General features: G+C 44.3%; 1 protein-coding gene across 1 annotated transcript in view; it reads left to right on the top strand.

Moving 5' to 3' along the window:
- The window catches only part of LOC132861503 (deleted in malignant brain tumors 1 protein-like), an 81267-nt gene that overhangs the window by 44991 nt on the left and 16423 nt on the right, over window positions 1–19853 (top strand). The window contains exons 6-8 of the mRNA XM_060893062.1: window positions 7830–8141; window positions 8246–8524; window positions 8673–8996. Coding sequence (XP_060749045.1) covers window positions 7830–8141; window positions 8246–8524; window positions 8673–8996 — 915 coding nt within the window. The remainder of the gene's footprint in view (window positions 1–7829; window positions 8142–8245; window positions 8525–8672; window positions 8997–19853) is intronic.

Here is a 19853-nt window from a genome sequence, read left to right as displayed (position 1 = left end):
ATACTATGTATACTTCATTGCACATTTCACACTTGCACATTTGTACATACAAATTGACTATATTTGTATAACGTCGCTGTCGGGCGGAATCCTCGTATCTCCAAAACCATTACTTTTCAGGAAATTAAAAAAATGCTGTACCTTATCTGCAGTGCACAGGGTTTAGTCCGCGTTGCAGTGGATTGTCTTGTGTTAAATTCCTGTCCTCAGACGAGCACCAGAACTAGCGGGGGTCAAGATTTTTGTTTCTTTGAGCCCAGTGTTTTTAAGACATTTACCTCAGAAGACGTGTTGATTCGTTGCGACTCTTCTTGAGGAGAAATAAGCCGCGAAGCTCTCCCGCGGAGTGAAGAAGAGGTGGACAGTTGAAGTGTCCAATGGAGTTATGAGATTTGCGCTCAAGCTATTTTCAAGACTTTAGATTGGTTAATAACAACAGACCCACATGGGGACTGACCAATAGCATCGATATGTGAAAAAATATGAAATTGACCAAATTTGGACATAGGAGGTTTCCGCCCATCAGCGACGATATATATATTTCAATTGTACATTTCACACTTGTACATGTGTACATACAATTTTGTCTATATTGTATATGTCATTCTGTTACACTGTGGAGCTTCTGTCACTAAAAGAAATTACTTGCACGTGAAAACATGCCTGGCAATAAAGTTCTTGCTGATTCTGATTCTGTGCATGTACATGTTTGTACAAAATCATTTTTCAAATTAAAATGCTATATTTTATGTCTTGTGTGTCCTGCACTTATCAGGTTTAAATATTTTGCCCTGAATGCGAGAATCTATATTGAATTCAGTTAAGATATTTAAGTACAGTTTGTTTCTCATATTATTTATCTCAAGCTAACTGGTATAATCAAAAATAAGTAATTAATAAAACCCTTCTGTCTTTTCATATATTAACTCAGGCCGAGAGATCAGGCTGGTGAATGGTCCGAGTAAATGTTGTGGTCGAGTGGAGATCCTGCACAGAGCCCAGTGGGGAACAGTGTGTGATGATAACTGGGACTTAAAGGATGCAGAGGTGGTGTGTAGACAGCTTGGATGTGGTAACGTCACCAGCGCTCCTCGAAAGTCCCACTTTGCTCAGGGAAGTGAACCAACCTGGTTGAGTAATGTTCAGTGTAATGGAACTGAGAGCTACATAGATCAGTGTTCACACAGTGGATTTGGAGTAGAGAACTGTGGACATGATGAAGATGCAGGTGTCGTTTGCTCAAGTAAGTTATTGTTGTTTATTTGTATTTATGTATGTATTTATATATTTTTTGTACCCTGTTTAAAATTAATACATTTACAATATTATGAAACATATTTCTTTAAGACATGCAGAGTCCAACACTGAAACAAATCTCCTCAAACTCTGTGGTCTCACCTGGAGAAGTCCTGCAGTTCACATGTTCCACACCCAGTCCATCATGCATCTCTGTAGACTTCAGTTTGTATAAAACTGGGACATTGATAAAGAAACAAACTGCAGAGACTACAACAACATTTACTCTGACTGTAGATTCCTCACATCAGGGTCAGTACAACTGTGACTACTCCTACAAGGAAAGTGTCTCCACATCACCCAGGAGCAACTCCATTACCATCACTGTGGGTGAGTGACATTCTCTAGACATTTACTGCCAGTACCATACAGTATTAGCAACTCAAGACACATTAATTGGCTATTATATTTAAAATACTGACAAATCATGTCTGTTGTTTTATAGTGAACTTGCAGGAGCCCAATATCTCCTTCATTGCTTCATTCATTTAAGTGATTTATACAATAACAATTTGACAACGATTATTTTTCTTTGATTAGTTAACAGAAAACACATCATACAGTTTATTTATTTAGAGTAACATTTAATTATGTGGAACATCTTTTCAATTTGAGTCCTGTTATTTACATTAGAGATGAGATGATATAGAAATTACAGCATTAGTACAAAGACATTACGAAAAAACTGTTATAGAATATGAATTACTATTTGTGGAAGTTCATCAGTGCTGTGGGTTTCTGAGCTCTTATACACCGATCAGCCAAAACAATAAAACCACTATTACGTGAAATACCAATAATAACATTTATTATCTTGTTAAATCGGCACCAGTCAAGTGGTGAGATATATTAGAACAGTCAGCTCTCCATGGTGATGTTGGAACCAGAAAAACAGGCAAGCATAAGGGTCTGAGTTACTTTAATAAGTTACTTTAATATTTGTGGCCAATTGTGATGGCTAGACAACTGGATCAGAGCATCTCCAGTACAGCAGGTCTTCTGGGGTTTTCACTGTATGCAGTGGTTAGTGATAATCATGGGGAGTGAAGGCTAGTCTAGTCTAGATATGTCTCACTGTGCATGTACATCTTTTTACAAAATCATTTTTCAAATTAAAATGCTATATTTTATGTCTTGTGTGTCCTGCACTTATCATTCATTCATTCATTCATTCATTCATTTTCTACCGCTTATCCGAACTTCTCGGGTGATGGGGAGCCTGTGCCTATCTCAGGCATCATCGGGCATCAAGGCAGGATACACCCTGGACGGAGTGCCAACCCATCGCAGGGCACACACACTCTCATTCACTCACGCACTCGCACACTACGGACAATTTTCCAGAGATGCCAATAAACCTACCATGCATGTCTTTGGACCGGGGGAGGAAACCGGAGTACGCGGAGGAAACCCCAGAGGCACGGGGAGAACATGCAAACTCTACACACACAAGGTGAAGCTGGAAATCGAAACCCCAACCCTGGAGGTGTGAGGCAAACGTGCTAACCACTAAGCCACCGTGTCCCCATTGCACTTATCAGGTTTAAATATTTTGCCCTGAATGCAGTCATTGTGTGGAAAAATATGTAAATCTTGGGCCACATTACATTTTTTCACTGTAGATACCTAACACATATTTGATTGTTCAGCTGAGAATCTATATTGAATTCAGTTAAGATATTTAAGTACAGTTTGTTTCTAATATTTTTTATCTCAAGCTTACTGCTACAATCAAAAATGAGTAATTAATAAAACCCTTCTCTCTTTTATATATTAACTCAGTCCGAGAGATCAGGCTGTGGGGTTTTCACTGCAATCTATTTTTGTATATTTCAGTAGCTCTTTTATATTAAAATATTACTCACTCTCTCTCACTCATTTTCTACCGCTTATCCGAACTATCTCGGGTCACGGGGAGCCTGTGCCTATCTCAGGCGTCATCGGGCATCAAGGCAGGATACACCCTGGACGGAGTGCCAACCCATCGCAGGGCACACACACACTCTCATTCACTCACGCAATCACACACTACGGACAATTTTTACAGAGATGCGAATCAACCTACCATGCATGTCTTTGGACCGGGGAGGAAACCGGAGTACCCGGATGAAACCCCCGAGGCACGGGGAGAACATGCAAACTCCACACACACAAGGCGGAGGCAGGAATCGAACCCCCAACACCGGAGGTGTAAGGCGAACGTGCTAACCACTAAGCCACCGTGCCCCCTATTAAAATATAAATTTCTGATAATCCTTGCTTGTTGTTTTATAGTGAACTTGCAGCAGCCCAATATCTCCTTCATTGCTGCTGATGGATGGTACCACTATGGGCCTGAAGGACCAGAAATGATCAGGGGCTATGGCTTCTCCATCATCTGCTCCACTGAACCTCAGTATACAGGAGGTTCCTTCCACTTGGGCTTCAGTGAATCCAACATCTCCAGAACTCAGTCAGCTGTTAACCACTCGGTTGTCTTCCTTTTTCCTGAAGCAGATTTTGATCATCAGGGAAACTACAGCTGTACTTATGAAGTTAAATTGTCTTCACATACCTTTACCTCCACTACCACAGAACCCCTTTTTGTTGCTGTTAAAGGTAAATTTAAATAATCTATTTATATTTTTGTGTTTTGCAGTTTAGTATTTGAAAAACTTGACTCTCTTTCAGCATCACTTATGCCATACATTGGTATGGGAGTAAAAGCAGGACTGCTTCTTATCTTAGTCATTCAAGTCATCATTTGCTTTGTGAAGACACAGAAAATATTTTGCTTTTAATGAAGTCATTTTGTGGAAAATGTGTAAAACTTGCAGGAAAGCACCACAATACATTTGCATTTACATTTACAGCATGTGACAGACGCCCTTATCCAGAGCGACGTACATAAGTGCTTAAATCTCTAACATTGAATACATTAATGCTGGCTCACTAAGTTACATACTTAAGATACCATGAGTTTAAAACATTTGTTCAACGTTACAATGAAAAAGGTTCAAATGTGTTTTTTTTTTTTTTTAAATGCAAAAGATAAGGAAAGAAGTGCTAGTTGAAGTGTTTCCTGAATAAGTAGGTCTTCAACCGCCGCTTGAAAATAGCCAGTGACTCAGCTGTCCGGACCTCTCGGGGAAGTTCATTACACCACCTTGGTGCCAGTACAGCGAAGAGTCTTGTAGTATACTTGCCTCTTACTCTGAGAGATGGTGGAACCAGTCGAGCAGTGCTGGTAGATCTGAGGGTACGGGGTGCAGTGCGAGGAGTGATGAGGGCTTTGAGGTAAGAGGGAAGTGGTCCATTTTTGGCTTTGTAGGCCAGCATCAGTGTTTTGAATCTGATGCGTGCAGCTACAGGAAGCCAGTGGAGGGATCGCAGCAGCGGGGTGGTATGCGAGAACTTTGGCAGGTTGAAAACAAGCCGGGCAGCTGCATTTTGGATAATTTGCAAAGGATGGATTCAAAGGTAGTCCTGCCAGCAGTGCGTTGCAGTAATCCAGTCTAGAAATGACAAGAGACTGAACAAGTACCTGAGCAGCCTGTGTGTTGTAGAGAACAAACCGACATGAGCGAGTCACATTAGCAACATGAGAAGAAAAGGACAGTTGATTGTCCATGGTTACCCCAAGGTTGTAAGATGTGGCTGAAGGGGAGATCAGATCGTTGTGTAAGGATATAGCAAGGTCATGGGGATGAATCACCTGGGATGAACAGCAGTTCAGTTTTGCTAGGATTGAGCTTTAACTGATGAGCAGTCATCCATGATGAAATGTTTGCCAGACATGCTGAGATCCGGTCAGAAGCTGTGGCATCTGAGGGTGGGAAAGAGAAGATAAGTTGTATCATCAGCATAGCAGTGGTAAGAGAACCCATGTGAGGAAATAACTTCACAAAGAGAGTGAGTATACAGGGAGAAAAGATGAGGACCAAGTACTGAGCCCTGAGGGACACCAGTGGAGAGTCTGTGTGGAGCAGATGTCACTCCCCTCCATGTTACCTGATATGAGCGTCCTTCCAGGTAGGAAACGAACCATTCCCAAGCTGATCCGCAAATCCCAAGACTCCTGAGGGTGGATAAGAGAGTCTTGTGGTTGACCGCATCAAACGCTGCTGAAAGGTCAAGGAGGATAAGGACGGATGACAGTTTGGCTGATCTAGCAGCATGTAGTTTCTCAGAGACATCCAAAAGGGCTGTCTCTGTGGTATGAGCTGCTTTAAAGCCAGACTGGTTGGGGTCTTGGAGGTTGTTCTGTGAGAGATAGACAGACAGTTGATTATAGACAATGCGTTCAAGAATTTTTTAAAGAAACGAGAGAAGTGATACCGGTCTGTAGTTACTGATGTCTGATGGATCCAGAGCAGGTTTCTTTAGGATGGGAATAACCCTTGCTCTCTTGAACGTAGTTGGTACCTGACCAGATGCTATGGATCTATTGACGATAGTGTAAATGAAGGGCAGAAGGTCTTGCGAGATGGTCTGGAGCATAGTGGAAGGGAGTGCATCCAATGGGCAGCTAGTAGGATTGCAAGACTGGATGAGCTGTAAAATCTCTTCTGCTGCTACAGTTGAGAAATGCGACAACAAAGGTGTAGGGGAATCCATACTCTGAGATGTAAGTGCAGTCGGGGCTGAAGTGAAGGTCCGGCAGATTTCCTCAATCTTCTCCTGGTAGAAAGAAGCAAAGTCTTCTGCAGTCAGGGAGGATGAAGAAGGTGGAGCTGGGTTGGTTGAGCAGAGAAGAGATGATGTTGTGGAATACATTTACTGTAGAAACCTAAAATATATTTGATTGTTTACCTGAGTATTGAATTTAGTTAGGATATTTTAAATACAGCTACATTTGTTTCTAATATGACTTTTTTTTATATATCAAGCTAACTGGGACAATCAAAAATAATTAATTAATAAAACCCTTCTGTCTTTTCATATATTAACTCAGGCCGAGAGATCAGGCTGGTGAATGGTCCGAGTAAATGTTGTGGTCGAGTGGAGATCCAGCACAGAGCCCAGTGGGGAACAGTGTGTGATGATAACTGGGACTTAAAGGATGCAGAGGTGGTGTGTAGACAGCTTGGATGTGGTAAAGTAACCAGCGCTCCTCGAAAGTCCCACTTTGGTCAAGGAAGTGAACCAACCTGGCTGAGTAATGTTCAGTGTAATGGAACTGAGAGCTACATAGATCAGTGTTCACACAGTGGATTTGGAGTAAAGAACTGTGGACATTATGAAGATGCTGGTGTCGTTTGCTCAAGTAAGTTATTGTTGTTTATTTGTATTTATGTATGTATTTATATATATTTTGTACCCTGTTTAAAATTAATACATTTACAATATTATGAAACATATTTCTTTAAGGCATGCAGAGTCCAACACTGACTCAGATCTCCTCAAACTCTGTGGTTTCACCTGGAGAAGTCTTGCAGTTCACATGTTCCACACCCAGTCCATCATGCATCTCTGTAGACTTCAGTTTGTATAAAACTGGGACATTGATAAAGAAACAAACTGCAGAGACTACAACAACATTTACTCTGACTGTAGATGCCTCACATCAGGGTCAGTACACCTGTGACTACTCATACAAGGAAAGTGACTCCACATCATCCAGGAGCAACTCCATTACCATCACTGTGGGTGAGTGACATTCCCTGGACATTTACTGTCAGTACAATACAGTATTAGCAACTCAAACTGCAATCTATTTTTGTAAATTTCTTGATTTTCAGTGGCTCTTTTATATTAAAATATTAATTTCTGATAATCCTTGCTTGTTGTTTTATAGTGAACTTGCAGCAGCCCAATATCTCCTTCATTGCTGCTGATGGATGGTACCACTACGGGCCTGAAAGACCAGAAATGATCAGGGGCTATGGCTTCTCCATCATCTGCTCCACTGAACCTCAGTATACAGGAGGTTCCTTCCACTTGGGCTTCAGTGAATCCAACATCACTAGAACTCAGTCAGCTGTTAACCACTCGGCTGTCTTCCTTTTTCCTGAAGCAGATTTTGATCATCAGGGAAACTACAGCTGTACTTATGAAGTTAAAGTGTCTTCACGTACCTTTACCTCCAATACCACTGAACCCTTTTTAGTCGCTGTTAAAGGTATATTAAAATAAACTACGTCTATTTTTGTGTTTGCAGTTTAGTATTTGAAAAACTTGACTCTCTTACAGCATCACTGACGCCATACATTGGTATGGGAGTAACAGCAGGACTGCTTCTTATCTTAGCTCCAGTCATCATTTTCTTTGTGAAGACAGAAAATATTTTGCTTTTAATACAGTCATTTTGTGGAAAAATGTGGAAAACCTGCAGGAAAGCGCCACATTACATTTACAATGAAAGCACCACAATACATTTACTGTAGAAACCTAAAAAATATTTGATTATTTAGCTGAGTATTGAATTTAGTTAGGATATTTTAAATACAGCTACATTTGTTTCTAATATGATTTTTTTTATATATCAGGCTAGTTGGTACAATCAAAAATAAGTAATTAATAAAACCCTTCTGTCTCTTCATATATTAACTCAGTCCGAGAGATCAGGCTGGTGAATGGTCCGAGTAAATGTTGTGGTCGAGTGGAGATCCAGCACAGAGCCCAGTGGGGAACAGTGTGTGATGATAACTGGGACTTAAAGGATGCAGAGGTGGTGTGTAGACAGCTTGGATGTGGTAACGTCACCGGCGCTCCTCGAAAGTCCCACTTTGGTCAGGGAAGCGAACCAACCTGGCTGAGTAATGTTCAGTGTAATGGAACTGAGAGCTACATAGATCAGTGTTCACACAGTGGATTTGGAGTAAAGAACTGTGGACATTATGAAGATGCAGGTGTCATGTGCTCAAGTAAGTTATTGTTATTTATTTGTATGTATGTATGTATCTATATATATTTTGTACCCTGTTTAAAATGAATACATTTACAATATTATGAAACATATTTCTTTAAGACATGCAGAGTCCAACACTGACTCAGATCTCCTCAAACTCTGTGGTCTCACCTGGAGAAGTCCTGCAGTTCACATGTTCCACACCCAGTCCATCATGCATCTCTGTAGACTTCAGTTTGTATAAAACTGGGACATTGATAAAGAAACAAACTGCAGAGACTACAACAACATTTACTCTGACTGTAGATGCCTCACATCAGGGTCAGTACACCTGTGACTACTCATACAGGGAAAGTGACTCCACATCATCCTGGAGCAACTTCATTAACATCACTGTGGGTGAGTGACCTTCTCTAGACATTTACTGCCAGTACCATACAGTATTTACAGCTCAAACTGCAATCTATTTTTGTAAATTTCTTGATTTTCAGTAGCTCTTTTATATTAAAATATTAATTTCTGATAATCCTTGCTTGTTGTTTTATAGTGAACTTGCAGCAGCCCAATATCTCCTTCATTGCTGCTGATGGATGGTACCACTACGGGCCTGAAAGACCAGAAATGATCAGGGGCTATGGCTTCTCCATCATCTGCTCCACTGAACCTCAGTATACAGGAGGTTCCTTCCACTTGGGCTTCAGTGAATCCAACATCTCCAGAACTCAGTCAGCTGTTAACCACTCGGCTGTCTTCCTTTTTCCTGAAGCAGATTTTGATCATCAGGGAAACTACAGCTGTACTTATGAAGTTAAAGTGTCTTCACGTACCTTTACCTCCACTACCACAGAACCCCTTTTTGTTGCTGTTAAAGGTAAATTAAAATAAACTACATCTATTTTTCTGTTTTGCAGTTTAGTATTTGAAAAACTTGACTCTCTTTCAGCATCACTGACGCTATACATTGGTATGGGAGTAACAGCAGGACTGCTTCTCATCTTAGTTCCAGCCATAATTTGCTTTGTGAAGACACAGAAAAGATCGAAATTTCAGAGTGACACAAAGAGTGACTCACTGCGTGAGTTATCAAAATTATCAAAACTCATAAATGTTTCAGTATATTAAAAAACATCCATTCCAAAAAAAACATCCAGCTGACTGTAATATATCAATAACCTAAATAGAGACTTCTAGATGGGGGAAGTCTTCATAAGTCCTCCTAAGATTTTTTTTTTTTTAAAAATGTCTACTGGTGACATGGTGAACATTTATCTAAAACATTTAAGCATGTAATCAATATTATTGATTATTTTTGTATAACATCACAACATAAATGCTTTTATTTATTACTTGTATTATTCTTGAATTTTTATATAGAAAAATTGATCTATAAACCTGTGTGTATTTTGTCACAATCAATTTGTAGGTGCTAAAAACACATATGAGTGTCACCAAGCAGAGAATGAGAAAGATGACGACGATGTTTATGAAACCAATTTCTACCAGAAGGATGATTCAGAGGACTCGGATAACATCTACCTTGATGTCGAAGCTGCTGAACAAAGAAGTGATGCAGATGATGACTATATTCATGTTGATGCTGAGGAACAAAGTAATGACCTGGAAAATGACTATGAGGATGCAGACATTTATGCAAACTGTGCAGAGTAATGCGGATAACTAAATGATTATCCAAAACCCCATTTTTTTCTATAAAGTGGTGCAGGTTATTAAACAAGTTATTATAAATTTACTCTTATTCTTTTTTTTTTTTGTAAAACTTTTCTATTTGTTTAGTGTCACATATAATTAGGAAAAGATGTGACAAGATAACAAGAGTTATCTTGTTTTTAATATCTTGCTTTATCACTAACATCTTTAACTGTAACAGAAGTGTTTAGACTTTTTATATCTACTATATTAGGACTATATGGTCAGGGGCTCCATCATTGTGCAGGGCCTCAGACAATGACAAAGGGTCGGTTAAACCAATATCTCTGCTCTTCTGGCAGGTTGAAGTTGTTGCTTCTGTATGTAACACACTCAACGTTTTCATTTTAATGTTCATGCATGGACTGTGTTGCACAGGCAATGTTTGGAACTTGATATACACAAATGTGTATTTGTTAACGTGTCCTCATGTTCTAGAAACTTCTATGCAGTAGAAGGTTTATATTGGAATGATTGACTGCATCGGTTGGGCCAGTCCCAAGTGGGTATATTCATTAATGAAGTTTATTGGTGCGGGAACAAGAAGACGCACCAACCAGAAGACGCGGGGAAAAAAGGAGAAGCGGGAAAGATCGAAGGATGTGATGTGTCTGAGAGAGATGTCGTTTAAGTTTGAGTTTGAGTATTCCCTGACTGTTTCCTGAGAACTGTGTTAAGGAACAGACCGTGTGACATGTTAGCGGACAGCTCGTTTTCTTAGCAAGCTACTTTAGCTACACGGATGCTAATCGCTATGATAATATGTTACTGTTAGCATGATCGACGGATATTTTATGAAGTCTTTTTCCCCCTCCATGAATACTGAACTACTTTTTAAGGTGCGAGATATACCCACATGGTTGAACTAGAAATAAAAACAACAATCGTCATGTATATTTCATGTCAATGGATTATTCTCACGTGTCTCAACATAGAGTGCACTAGTGTTTATTTTGAGTAAACACTACTGAACAGTTGGGTTATCTTTTTATTTTTTTAATTCTTAAAAAAGTATTTAATTTGTTTTTGAATGTAATTGATTCTTAATTATTAATTAACACAGCATTGATTCTCTGTTGTTAATTGTTAATTTTTCTGTGCAATTGTCATTATTAGCTAATATGGGTTCTTTCTAATAATTTAATCATTTAAAGCTTATTATTTTGCAATAACATTTACTGCACCTTTTGATTCTGATAATTCAAAGTAAGGCTTAACATTTGAACTTAATTGGAAGGCATTTTTTGTTAATGTGTTTTTTTGTTGATCGATTTTATTAATAAATTCAACTTGTGTTCATCTTTATAAGTCTTTCTTTTGTTTGAATTTCATTATTAGTTTTTGGATTTTGTTAGTGTAGAGAATGGAGACACAGTAGGTTTATCCTTATTGTTTTCGACTAGGGTTATTGGTATTGGTGTAAAACCCAGCCAGTTCATCAAAAGCTGGGCACCCAGGTTTCCATATTTTCATATCTGATGAAGTAGCCCCTAGAGCAGCGGTGTCCAATCTTATCCACAACGTGCCGCTGTGGGTGCAGGTTTTCATTCCAACAAAGCAGAAGCCACATCTGATTCCACCTGTTTAATCATTTGTTCTTGGCTTTTAGTAGACTCTGGTGTGGCTTCTGCTTGGTTGGTATGAAAACCTGCACCACACACTGGATCTTTCCGGATAAGATGGGTCACTGCTGCCCTAGAGGGTTACATGTATGTGTAGAGACCTACACTTCGCTGAGAAGGGAACGAGACGCTGCGTCAGTGCTGACACTATGGGAACGCTTCTGTGAGGAAGTTGTGTCTGAAGATCTGTGTGCACACACGCCATTTTAATGGCTCAGGAAATACACGTGACGGAGTGATTACACGCCAGCAAGTCCATATAAGGGCATCTACGTCACACTACTCCAGCTTCTACTTGTCTGAAGGAAGCGCGAGAGGATGCCCGGAGTGTGGCCAGCGACGCAGCATCTCGTTCCCTTCTCAGGGAACCGGGTTACATACGCAACCTGGTGTAGTTCCCTTTCGAGGGAACTCGACGCTGTGTCAGTGCTAACGCTATGGGAACGCCAATACCCACGTTGCCACCCACCGGTCGATGACTGTGCCAGAGGCTGTGAGAGAGCATGAGCAGACTGGGAACAGACCTTCAAGGCCCTGCTGGACCTGGGACCCTGGAGTAGGGTCCACGACCAGGTTATAGAACCATATAAAGGTGTGCAGAGAGGACCAACCTGCCGCAACACAAACATCTTCAAAGGGAACACCCCAGGCCAAGGCACTGGATGAGGCAATGCCACTAGCGGAGTTAGCCCTGATGCCGAGAGGCGAGGCAAGACCTCATAGGCCTGAGCTAATGGCCTCCACTACCCAGTACACCAGGCGCTGCTTGGAAACTGGATTATCCCTATTCCTGCCCAAGACAGACAAAAAGGGTTAGGAGTTACTCCACAAGCGGTAGACATAAGTCCTCAAGGACCTCAGTGGGCAAAGCCAATGCAGCCTCTCCTGTTCCGCCGACTCATGGGGCGGGGGACAGTAGGCCAGCAGTATGACTGGACAGCCAGCCATCCTGGGCACCTTAAGGGTCAGAAACTTCTCAGAGGCCGACTCCATGGGCTTAAAGGGGGCTTCCAGCAGCCCCTCCAGGACCACAGAGAGGTCCCAGGAAGAAAGGTGCGGTCTGCAGGAAGGCCTCAGCTGCCTGACACCACGCAGAAAGTGAGAGACCAGAGGGTGGCTACCCAAGGAGACCCCGAGGACAGGCTCGTGGTTCGCAGTGATGGCAGCCATGTACACCTTCAAAGTAGAGGGGGACAGGCCCCGAGAAAAGCAAGACTGCAGGAACTCCAGCACTGTACCGACCAGGCAGTGAACTGGATCCTGACAGTTTTCATCATCCCAGAGGCGAAAAAGCCTCCACTTCAGAGCATATAGCTTCGTAATGGAGGGAGCCCTAGCATTCAGTAGAGACTCGGTCATCTCAGATGAGATGCCTGCCTCTAGGGACTGGTCCCTCTCGGGGGCCAGACCCGAAGCTTCCACATCTCAGGGTGGGGGTATAGGATTGCCCTCAGCACCTTAGAGAGGAGACCATCCCTGATGGGAACCTCCCATGGAGTGCTGTTCAGGAGGGAGGCTAGGACCGTGAATCAACTCGCGAGGGCCAACGAGGGGCAACTAGGAGAAGGCTGACCCGGTCATGGCACACTCTGGCTAGGACTTGCAGGAGCAGAGCTATGGGGGGAAGGCGTACCAAATCCTCTCCACCACGTGGGGGTGGAGACGTCACTCCCTGGGCCTCAGCACCTGCCTCGGCAGGGAGTCTGCCTCCCTATTTACATGCCCTGGGATGAAAATCGCTCTCAGTGAAAGGAACCTGGTCTCTGCACAGAGCAGAATCTGCTGTGCCAACCTGAAATGGGGGCACAAACGCAGACCACCCTGATGATTGATATGGGGAACCACCGCAGTGCTGTCTGTCCGTACTAAGACATGGCAGCCCCTGAGGTGTGGAAGGAAGTGTTAGAAACACAACCCTCATCTCCAGGCAGTTTATGTGCCACGAGAGATAAGGGCCCTCCCATAGACCCTGGGCAGGACGGCCATCCTAGGCCGCTCCCCAGCCCGAAAGCGAGGCGTCCATCGAAAGAGTCCTGCGACGATGACACGCCCGTAGAGTGGGACCCAAAGCCAGAAACCGGGGTCTCACCACATAGGAAGGGCACGAAGCCCACAGCGTGTAACCCTTATAACCCTCAGGGGATGTCTGCGAGGATGAAAGCCCGCACCCCTGAGTCAAAGCTGGAGTGGCCTCATGTGAAGCAGACCCAAAGGGATAACGTTGGCTGCTTCCAACATGAGGCCGAGCACCCTCTGTGACTCAGCGACAGAGAGGCCTTGGCCTAGCCAAATAGCTTTCACCGCTGGCAAGATGGAAGCCACCCAAGCGGGAGACAGATGCCTGGTGCCTGCCCAACAATCGTGGGCAGCACACCTTGGAAGCACAGAGGACGGGAGGAGAACCGGATGCTGTAGCCTTTTCCTACGGTACCCAGGACCCACTGAGACACACCTGGCAGAAGTTTCCACGCTGCCTGGCTGTCTGATAGTGGTGTCAACCTCGTGCAGACCTCCCGAGTGCCCTGAAACTGGCAGGTGCCAACTCAGGGAGCTCCGTGCAAGGATGAGGAGCAGGCACAGACCCTACTGCTCCCTGAAACGCCGGAGGTGGCGGGCAGGCAGTAGAGGGGGCCTTCCTGAATAGGATGCTCCTAGGAACCCCAGTCCCAAACTAGCCCCAGAAAGGTGGTTCTCTAAAAAGGAGAAAGCACACACTTATCTGGGTCCAACCTGAGGCCTAGAGACCTCATATGGGCAAGCACAGCATCTCGATGACTGGCCACCATAGCCTTCGACTGGGCCAGAATGAGCCAGTCGTCCAGGTAATTCAGTACACGGATGCCCCGGAGACAAAACAGTGCCCGGGCAGCGTCCATGCACCTTGTTAACATGCGTGGTGAAAAGGGCTAGGCCAAAAGAAAGAACAAAATACTGGTACACTTCGCCCCCCAAAAGTGAACCTGAGGAACGTCCTGTGCTCTGGCAGGACATCTATGTGAAAATAAGCGTCCACAAGGTCGATCATACCAAATCAGTCTTTAGACCTGATCTGGAACACGATAACCTTGAGCATGAGCATCTCGAACTTGTACGTCTTCAGAGTACAGTTCAGAGCCCAGAGGTCTAAAATTGGACACAGCCCCCCGTCCTTCTTGGGGACAACAAAATATCGGCTGTAGAAACCGGAGTCCCGCTCTGGGATGGGAAAAAGCTCTAAGGCCCCTTTCCTCAGGAGTGAGAGACGTTCCTCTTGGAGGAACACTGCCTGGTGCCTGCCCAACAATCGTGGGCAGCACACCTTGGAAGCACAGAGGACGGGAGGAGAACCGGATGCTGTAGCCTTTTCCTACGGTACCCAGGACCCACTGAGACACACCTGGCAGAAGTTTCCACGCTGCCTGGCTGTCTGATAGTGGTGTCAACCTCGTGCAGACCTCCCGAGTGCCCTGAAACTGGCAGGTGCCAACTCAGGGAGCTCCGTGCAAGGATGAGGAGCAGGCACAGACCCTACTGCTCCCTGAACCGCCGGAGGTGGCGGGCAGGCAGTAGAGGGGGCCTTCCTGAATAGGATGCTCCTAGGAACCCCAGCCCTCGAGCATCAGGGCTCCTTTGTAGACTGCCTGGCCGAGATGACGGACCAAAGGTCCCCTCTCACCTGACGGGACTGGGCCCGGGTATGCCGACCGGCCTCCCTAGTCTTGGATGGGGGGGCACGGGCACCCACACTAACCCTTTTTACTGCCCTGAGTCAGCTAGGAGAGGGTTGGGTGCGGCTGGAAGATGGCCCAGGCTGCTCGCCGCTGTGGGGGAGAAACTCTCTGAATGCTGCCGACTGGCGTTTTGCCTCCTGATGCCTGTCGACGACAGTACTCACTGCGTCGCCGAACAAGCCCTGAGGTGAAACTGGGGTGTCCAGGAGAGAGGACTTTTCCTTATCTTTGATGTCAGTTAAAGTGAGCCACAGCTGCCTCTCCATGGCAACCAACACAGCCATTGAACGGCCTATGGAGCGGGCCGTCTGCTTTGTTGCACGGAGCGCAATGTCAGTGGCTCGGCGGAGCTCAGACACCACCTGAGGTTCCAATCCCTCGCCACTGTTGAGGTCTGTAAGCAGGTCAGCTTGGTAGGCCTGCAAAACCGCCATGGTGTGCAGGGCCGCACATGCTTGTCCTGCTGCCGCATAGGCCTTACCCACAAGGGCTGAAGTGGTTCTACATGGCTTGTATGGAAGGGCAGGCTTCCTCCATGCGGTTGATGTAGGTGAGAGATAGCCCGCAAGCGTCTCTTCAATCCTAGGCATCGCCCCATACCCATGGCTTTCAAGCCCTATATTGGCCGAAAAGTCAGACATGGCAGGGGAAGAAACACGCGCTGAAAATGGACTTTTCCACGACCATGACACCTCAGCATGGAGGTCTGTGAAAAATGGCAGCCGCCTGCGTGAAGGTGGCCTGTGGTCTGAACTCAGAAAGTGGTCGTCTAGCTTAGAACGGACGACACTAACTTCCTCTTCCGGCCAATCTAATTTTAATCTAGACACAGCGTGCATCACCGCCTTGAGGAGCTCCTTGAACGCTGCTGATTTTGTTGGCTGTTCGGAGGGGAGAAGCTCCTCCATGCCCACATCGAGCTGCTTTGTTGCACGGAGCGCAATGTCAGTGGCTCGGCGGAGCTCAGACACCACCTGAGGTTCCAATCCCTCGCCACTGTTGAGGTCTGTAAGCAGGTCAGCTTGGTAGGCCTGCAAAACCGCCATGGTGTGCAGGGCCGCACATGCTTGTCCTGCTGCCGCATAGGCCTTACCCACAAGGGCTGAAGTGGTTCTACATGGCTTGTATGGAAGGGCAGGCTTCCTCCATGCGGTTGATGTAGGTGAGAGATAGCCCGCAAGCGTCTCTTCAATCCTAGGCATCGCCCCATACCCATGGCTTTCAAGCCCTATATTGGCCGAAAAGTCAGACATGGCAGGGGAAGAAACACGCGCTGAAAATGGACTTTTCCACGACCATGACACCTCAGCATGGAGGTCTGTGAAAAATGGCAGCCGCCTGCGTGAAGGTGGCCTGTGGTCTGAACTCAGAAAGTGGTCGTCTAGCTTAGAACGGACGACACTAACTTCCTCTTCCGGCCAATCTAATTTTAATCTAGACACAGCGCGCATCACCGCCTTGAGGAGCTCCTTGAACGCTGCTGATTTTGTTGGCTGTTCGGAGGGGAGAAGCTCCTCCATGCCCACATCGAGCTCCTCAGTGAGCTCTCAAAACCTAAACCGAGTGAAGGGAGTTAGGGGAGAGGGAAAGAGAAAGGGAACCCATCTCTTGTGCCGTTTTCCGCTAACTCAACCTGCAAACCCCATGATCGAAGTCGCCGTGCCGACTTGGCAGACGCTTACAGACCTCGTGATTCTACTCGAATCGCGAGGCGCAGCCGAAGCTGAAAATACAGCTAGGCGGGATCGGAGAATACACAGAGGGAATCCCTCACAATGCACGCAGTCGGCTCCCTCAAAAGCCGACTGCGCATGCTCCTCTCCCAAACAAACAACGCAAAGAGAGTGCGTGTCGCAGGGGCACGGATGCATGCATCTCTTAAAATGCTTAGATTGCAACATATTGTTTCTCTCCCTTTTTAGACAGGACAAACAATTGACATACATACACAGAGCGCTTCCTGAAGACAAAGAAGCTGGAGTAGTGTGACATAGATGCCCTTATATGGACTTGCTGGCGCGTAATCACTCCGTCATGTGTCCTTCCTGAGCCATTAAAATGGCGTGTGTGCACACAGAGTTTCCTCACAGAAGCGTTCCCATAGCGTCAGCACTGAGGCAGCGTCGAGTTCCCTCGAACTTATCTTTAAAACTATTGTGCTCAATTTGTGATGCCTGAACATTAAAACCTATAATGTTTCTTAACACAGGTATATTTCAGTTTTTGTAAATCCTCACTGCCTGATTAGTACAAAAAGTTAGTATGGTGTACTAGAGTGTTTTAATTATGTAGATACACCTATTGGTGTCAATGAAAGACATACATAAGTTTGAAGTTTATACTGTACACTACAACACAAACATGGCTTTTTTTGGACTTATCTAATTAAGCACCTCTTCTTCGTCTTTCGGTTTTTCCTGTTAGGGGTCACTACAGTGAATCATCAGTTTCCACCTAACTCTATCCTCATCATCCTCTACTCTCGCACCAGTTACCTTCATGTACTCATTTAACACAACCATATATCTGCTTCTTCTTGACCTCTTACCTGGCAGCTCCATCTCCAACATCCTCCTACCTATCCTATATAACCATCTCCCTCCTCTGTACGTGTCCAAACCATCTCAATCTAGTCTCTCTGACCTTGTCCCCAAAACAGCCAACCTGAGCTGTCCCTCTGATGTGCTCCTTCCTAATCCTGTCCATCCTCGTCACTCCTAAAGAGAACCTCAACATCCTCATCTCTGATACCTCCATCTCTGCCTCATGTCTTTTTCTCAGTGCTACAGTCTCAAACCCATACAGCAGAGCTGCTCTCACTACTGTCTTTTACACCTTTCCTTTGATTCTTGCTGACACTCTCCTGTCACACACAACACTCCTGACACTCTTCTGTCACACACACACAACACTCCTGACACTCTTCTGTCACACACAACACTCCTGACACTTTTCTTCACCCACTCCAACCCACCTGCACTCGTCTCTTCACCTCTTTTCCACACTCCCCATTACACTGGATGGTTAACCCCAAATCCTTAAACTCCTGCACCATCTTGACCTCAGCCCCCTGTAACCTCACTGTTCTACTTTTCTCTCGTTCATCCACATATATATTGTCTTACTATGACTGACTTTCATTCCTCTTCTTTCCAAAGCAGACCTCCACATTTTCAGGTGTTCCTCCACCTGCTCTCTACTCTCACTATAGATCACAATTTCATCATTGTCCACAGAGATTCCTGTCTGACTTCATCTGTCCATCACTATAGCAAACAAGAAGGGACTCAAAGCCGATCCTTGATGTATAACCACCTCCACCTTGAAGTCCTCTGTCTGACCTACAGCACATCTCACTGCTGTCATACTTCTCTCATACATATCCTGACCTACTCATACATATCCTGACCTGTCGTACTTCTCTGCCATGCCTGACATCCTTATACATCACCATAGCTCCTGTCTCAGCACCCTGTATTACACTTTCTCTAAGTCCACGAAGATGCACTGCAGCTTCTTCTGACCATCTCTGTACTTCTCCAATGATCTGATTAAGCTCCTCTGCTGAGTTAAAAAGGGGGTTTCTGTGTTCACAATTATAGTTCAGCACATTAACAAGCCTTTCTTGGCCTTCAGAACACAAAATTATGGCCTGAAGGACTCAGAGCAGTTGCCTGCTAATTTAAAATTTAATACTGACAAAACTGTTGCTTTAACTGACTTTAATAAACGTAGACTAGGCTACGTCTGATAGAGTAGGAGTGATATTTACAGTACATTTTAACCAATCACGTAAGAGGAACTGGACAAAAAATAATCTCCACATCTTCAGATACATGGGAAAATCACCTCATGAGTTTCTCTGTGAGAAGACAGCAGCAGTGGACAAACTAACGATGACCAAACTAACGATGCCTTAAAGAACCAGGATGCTGTACAGTTTAATGCTTGGTAAATTTAATATTTTTATCATTGCATTTGGTTTGTTTTTAATATTAAGACAAACCTAAACAAACAAAATATATCGCAGTTTATCCTTGCTAGCTGATTGCTTAAAGTTTTTAAAATGTACATTTGTTCATACAAATGAGGTTTGTATAACTAAATATTCATACAATAACACAAACTTAAACCAATTATCTTTTTATTTAACAATTTTATTGTGAAGACATTCTGCAGAAAACATAATTTACATAGCATGTTTATGTAACTATTCAGTATATACAGTAGTACAAAAAGCATGCCTTCCTGGCAGTGGTACCACTTTTCTACAGCTCATACCACCACGAGGCACTATTTCTCTGATGCTGAATGTTTTTTCTGCTCTCTCAGAGTTCTAGAGGCATAAGCGATAACAACTTTTTCATTATCAATCTTTTCTGTCATGTTGCTCTGGCATTAGTTTGGACCTGAAATGGATTTCCATGTAGGAAGAACATTTTTTAGCGGCAAATGATAAAGGGGGACAGCAAGCTCAGCAAAATGTGGAACTTTTGGAACAATCCAATCAGGCATAAGAACCTCTGCAATAAAGAAAGATCATGTGGAATTGGATAGTTGGTAAAAGCAGGCGTCTTTCCTGAATCCATTTCCACCAAAATCGGTTTCACTATTGTAGGACCCTGGATCATATTTTAGGTTGTTACTCTACTTCTGTAAGATAGGCACAAAAAGCAAGTATGTAGTAAT

Source organism: Tachysurus vachellii, chromosome 18 (assembly GCF_030014155.1).
Source record: "Tachysurus vachellii isolate PV-2020 chromosome 18, HZAU_Pvac_v1, whole genome shotgun sequence".
NCBI classification, from domain to species: Eukaryota; Metazoa; Chordata; class Actinopteri; order Siluriformes; family Bagridae; genus Tachysurus; species Tachysurus vachellii.
This window is presented reverse-complemented; position numbering and strand designations above follow the sequence as displayed.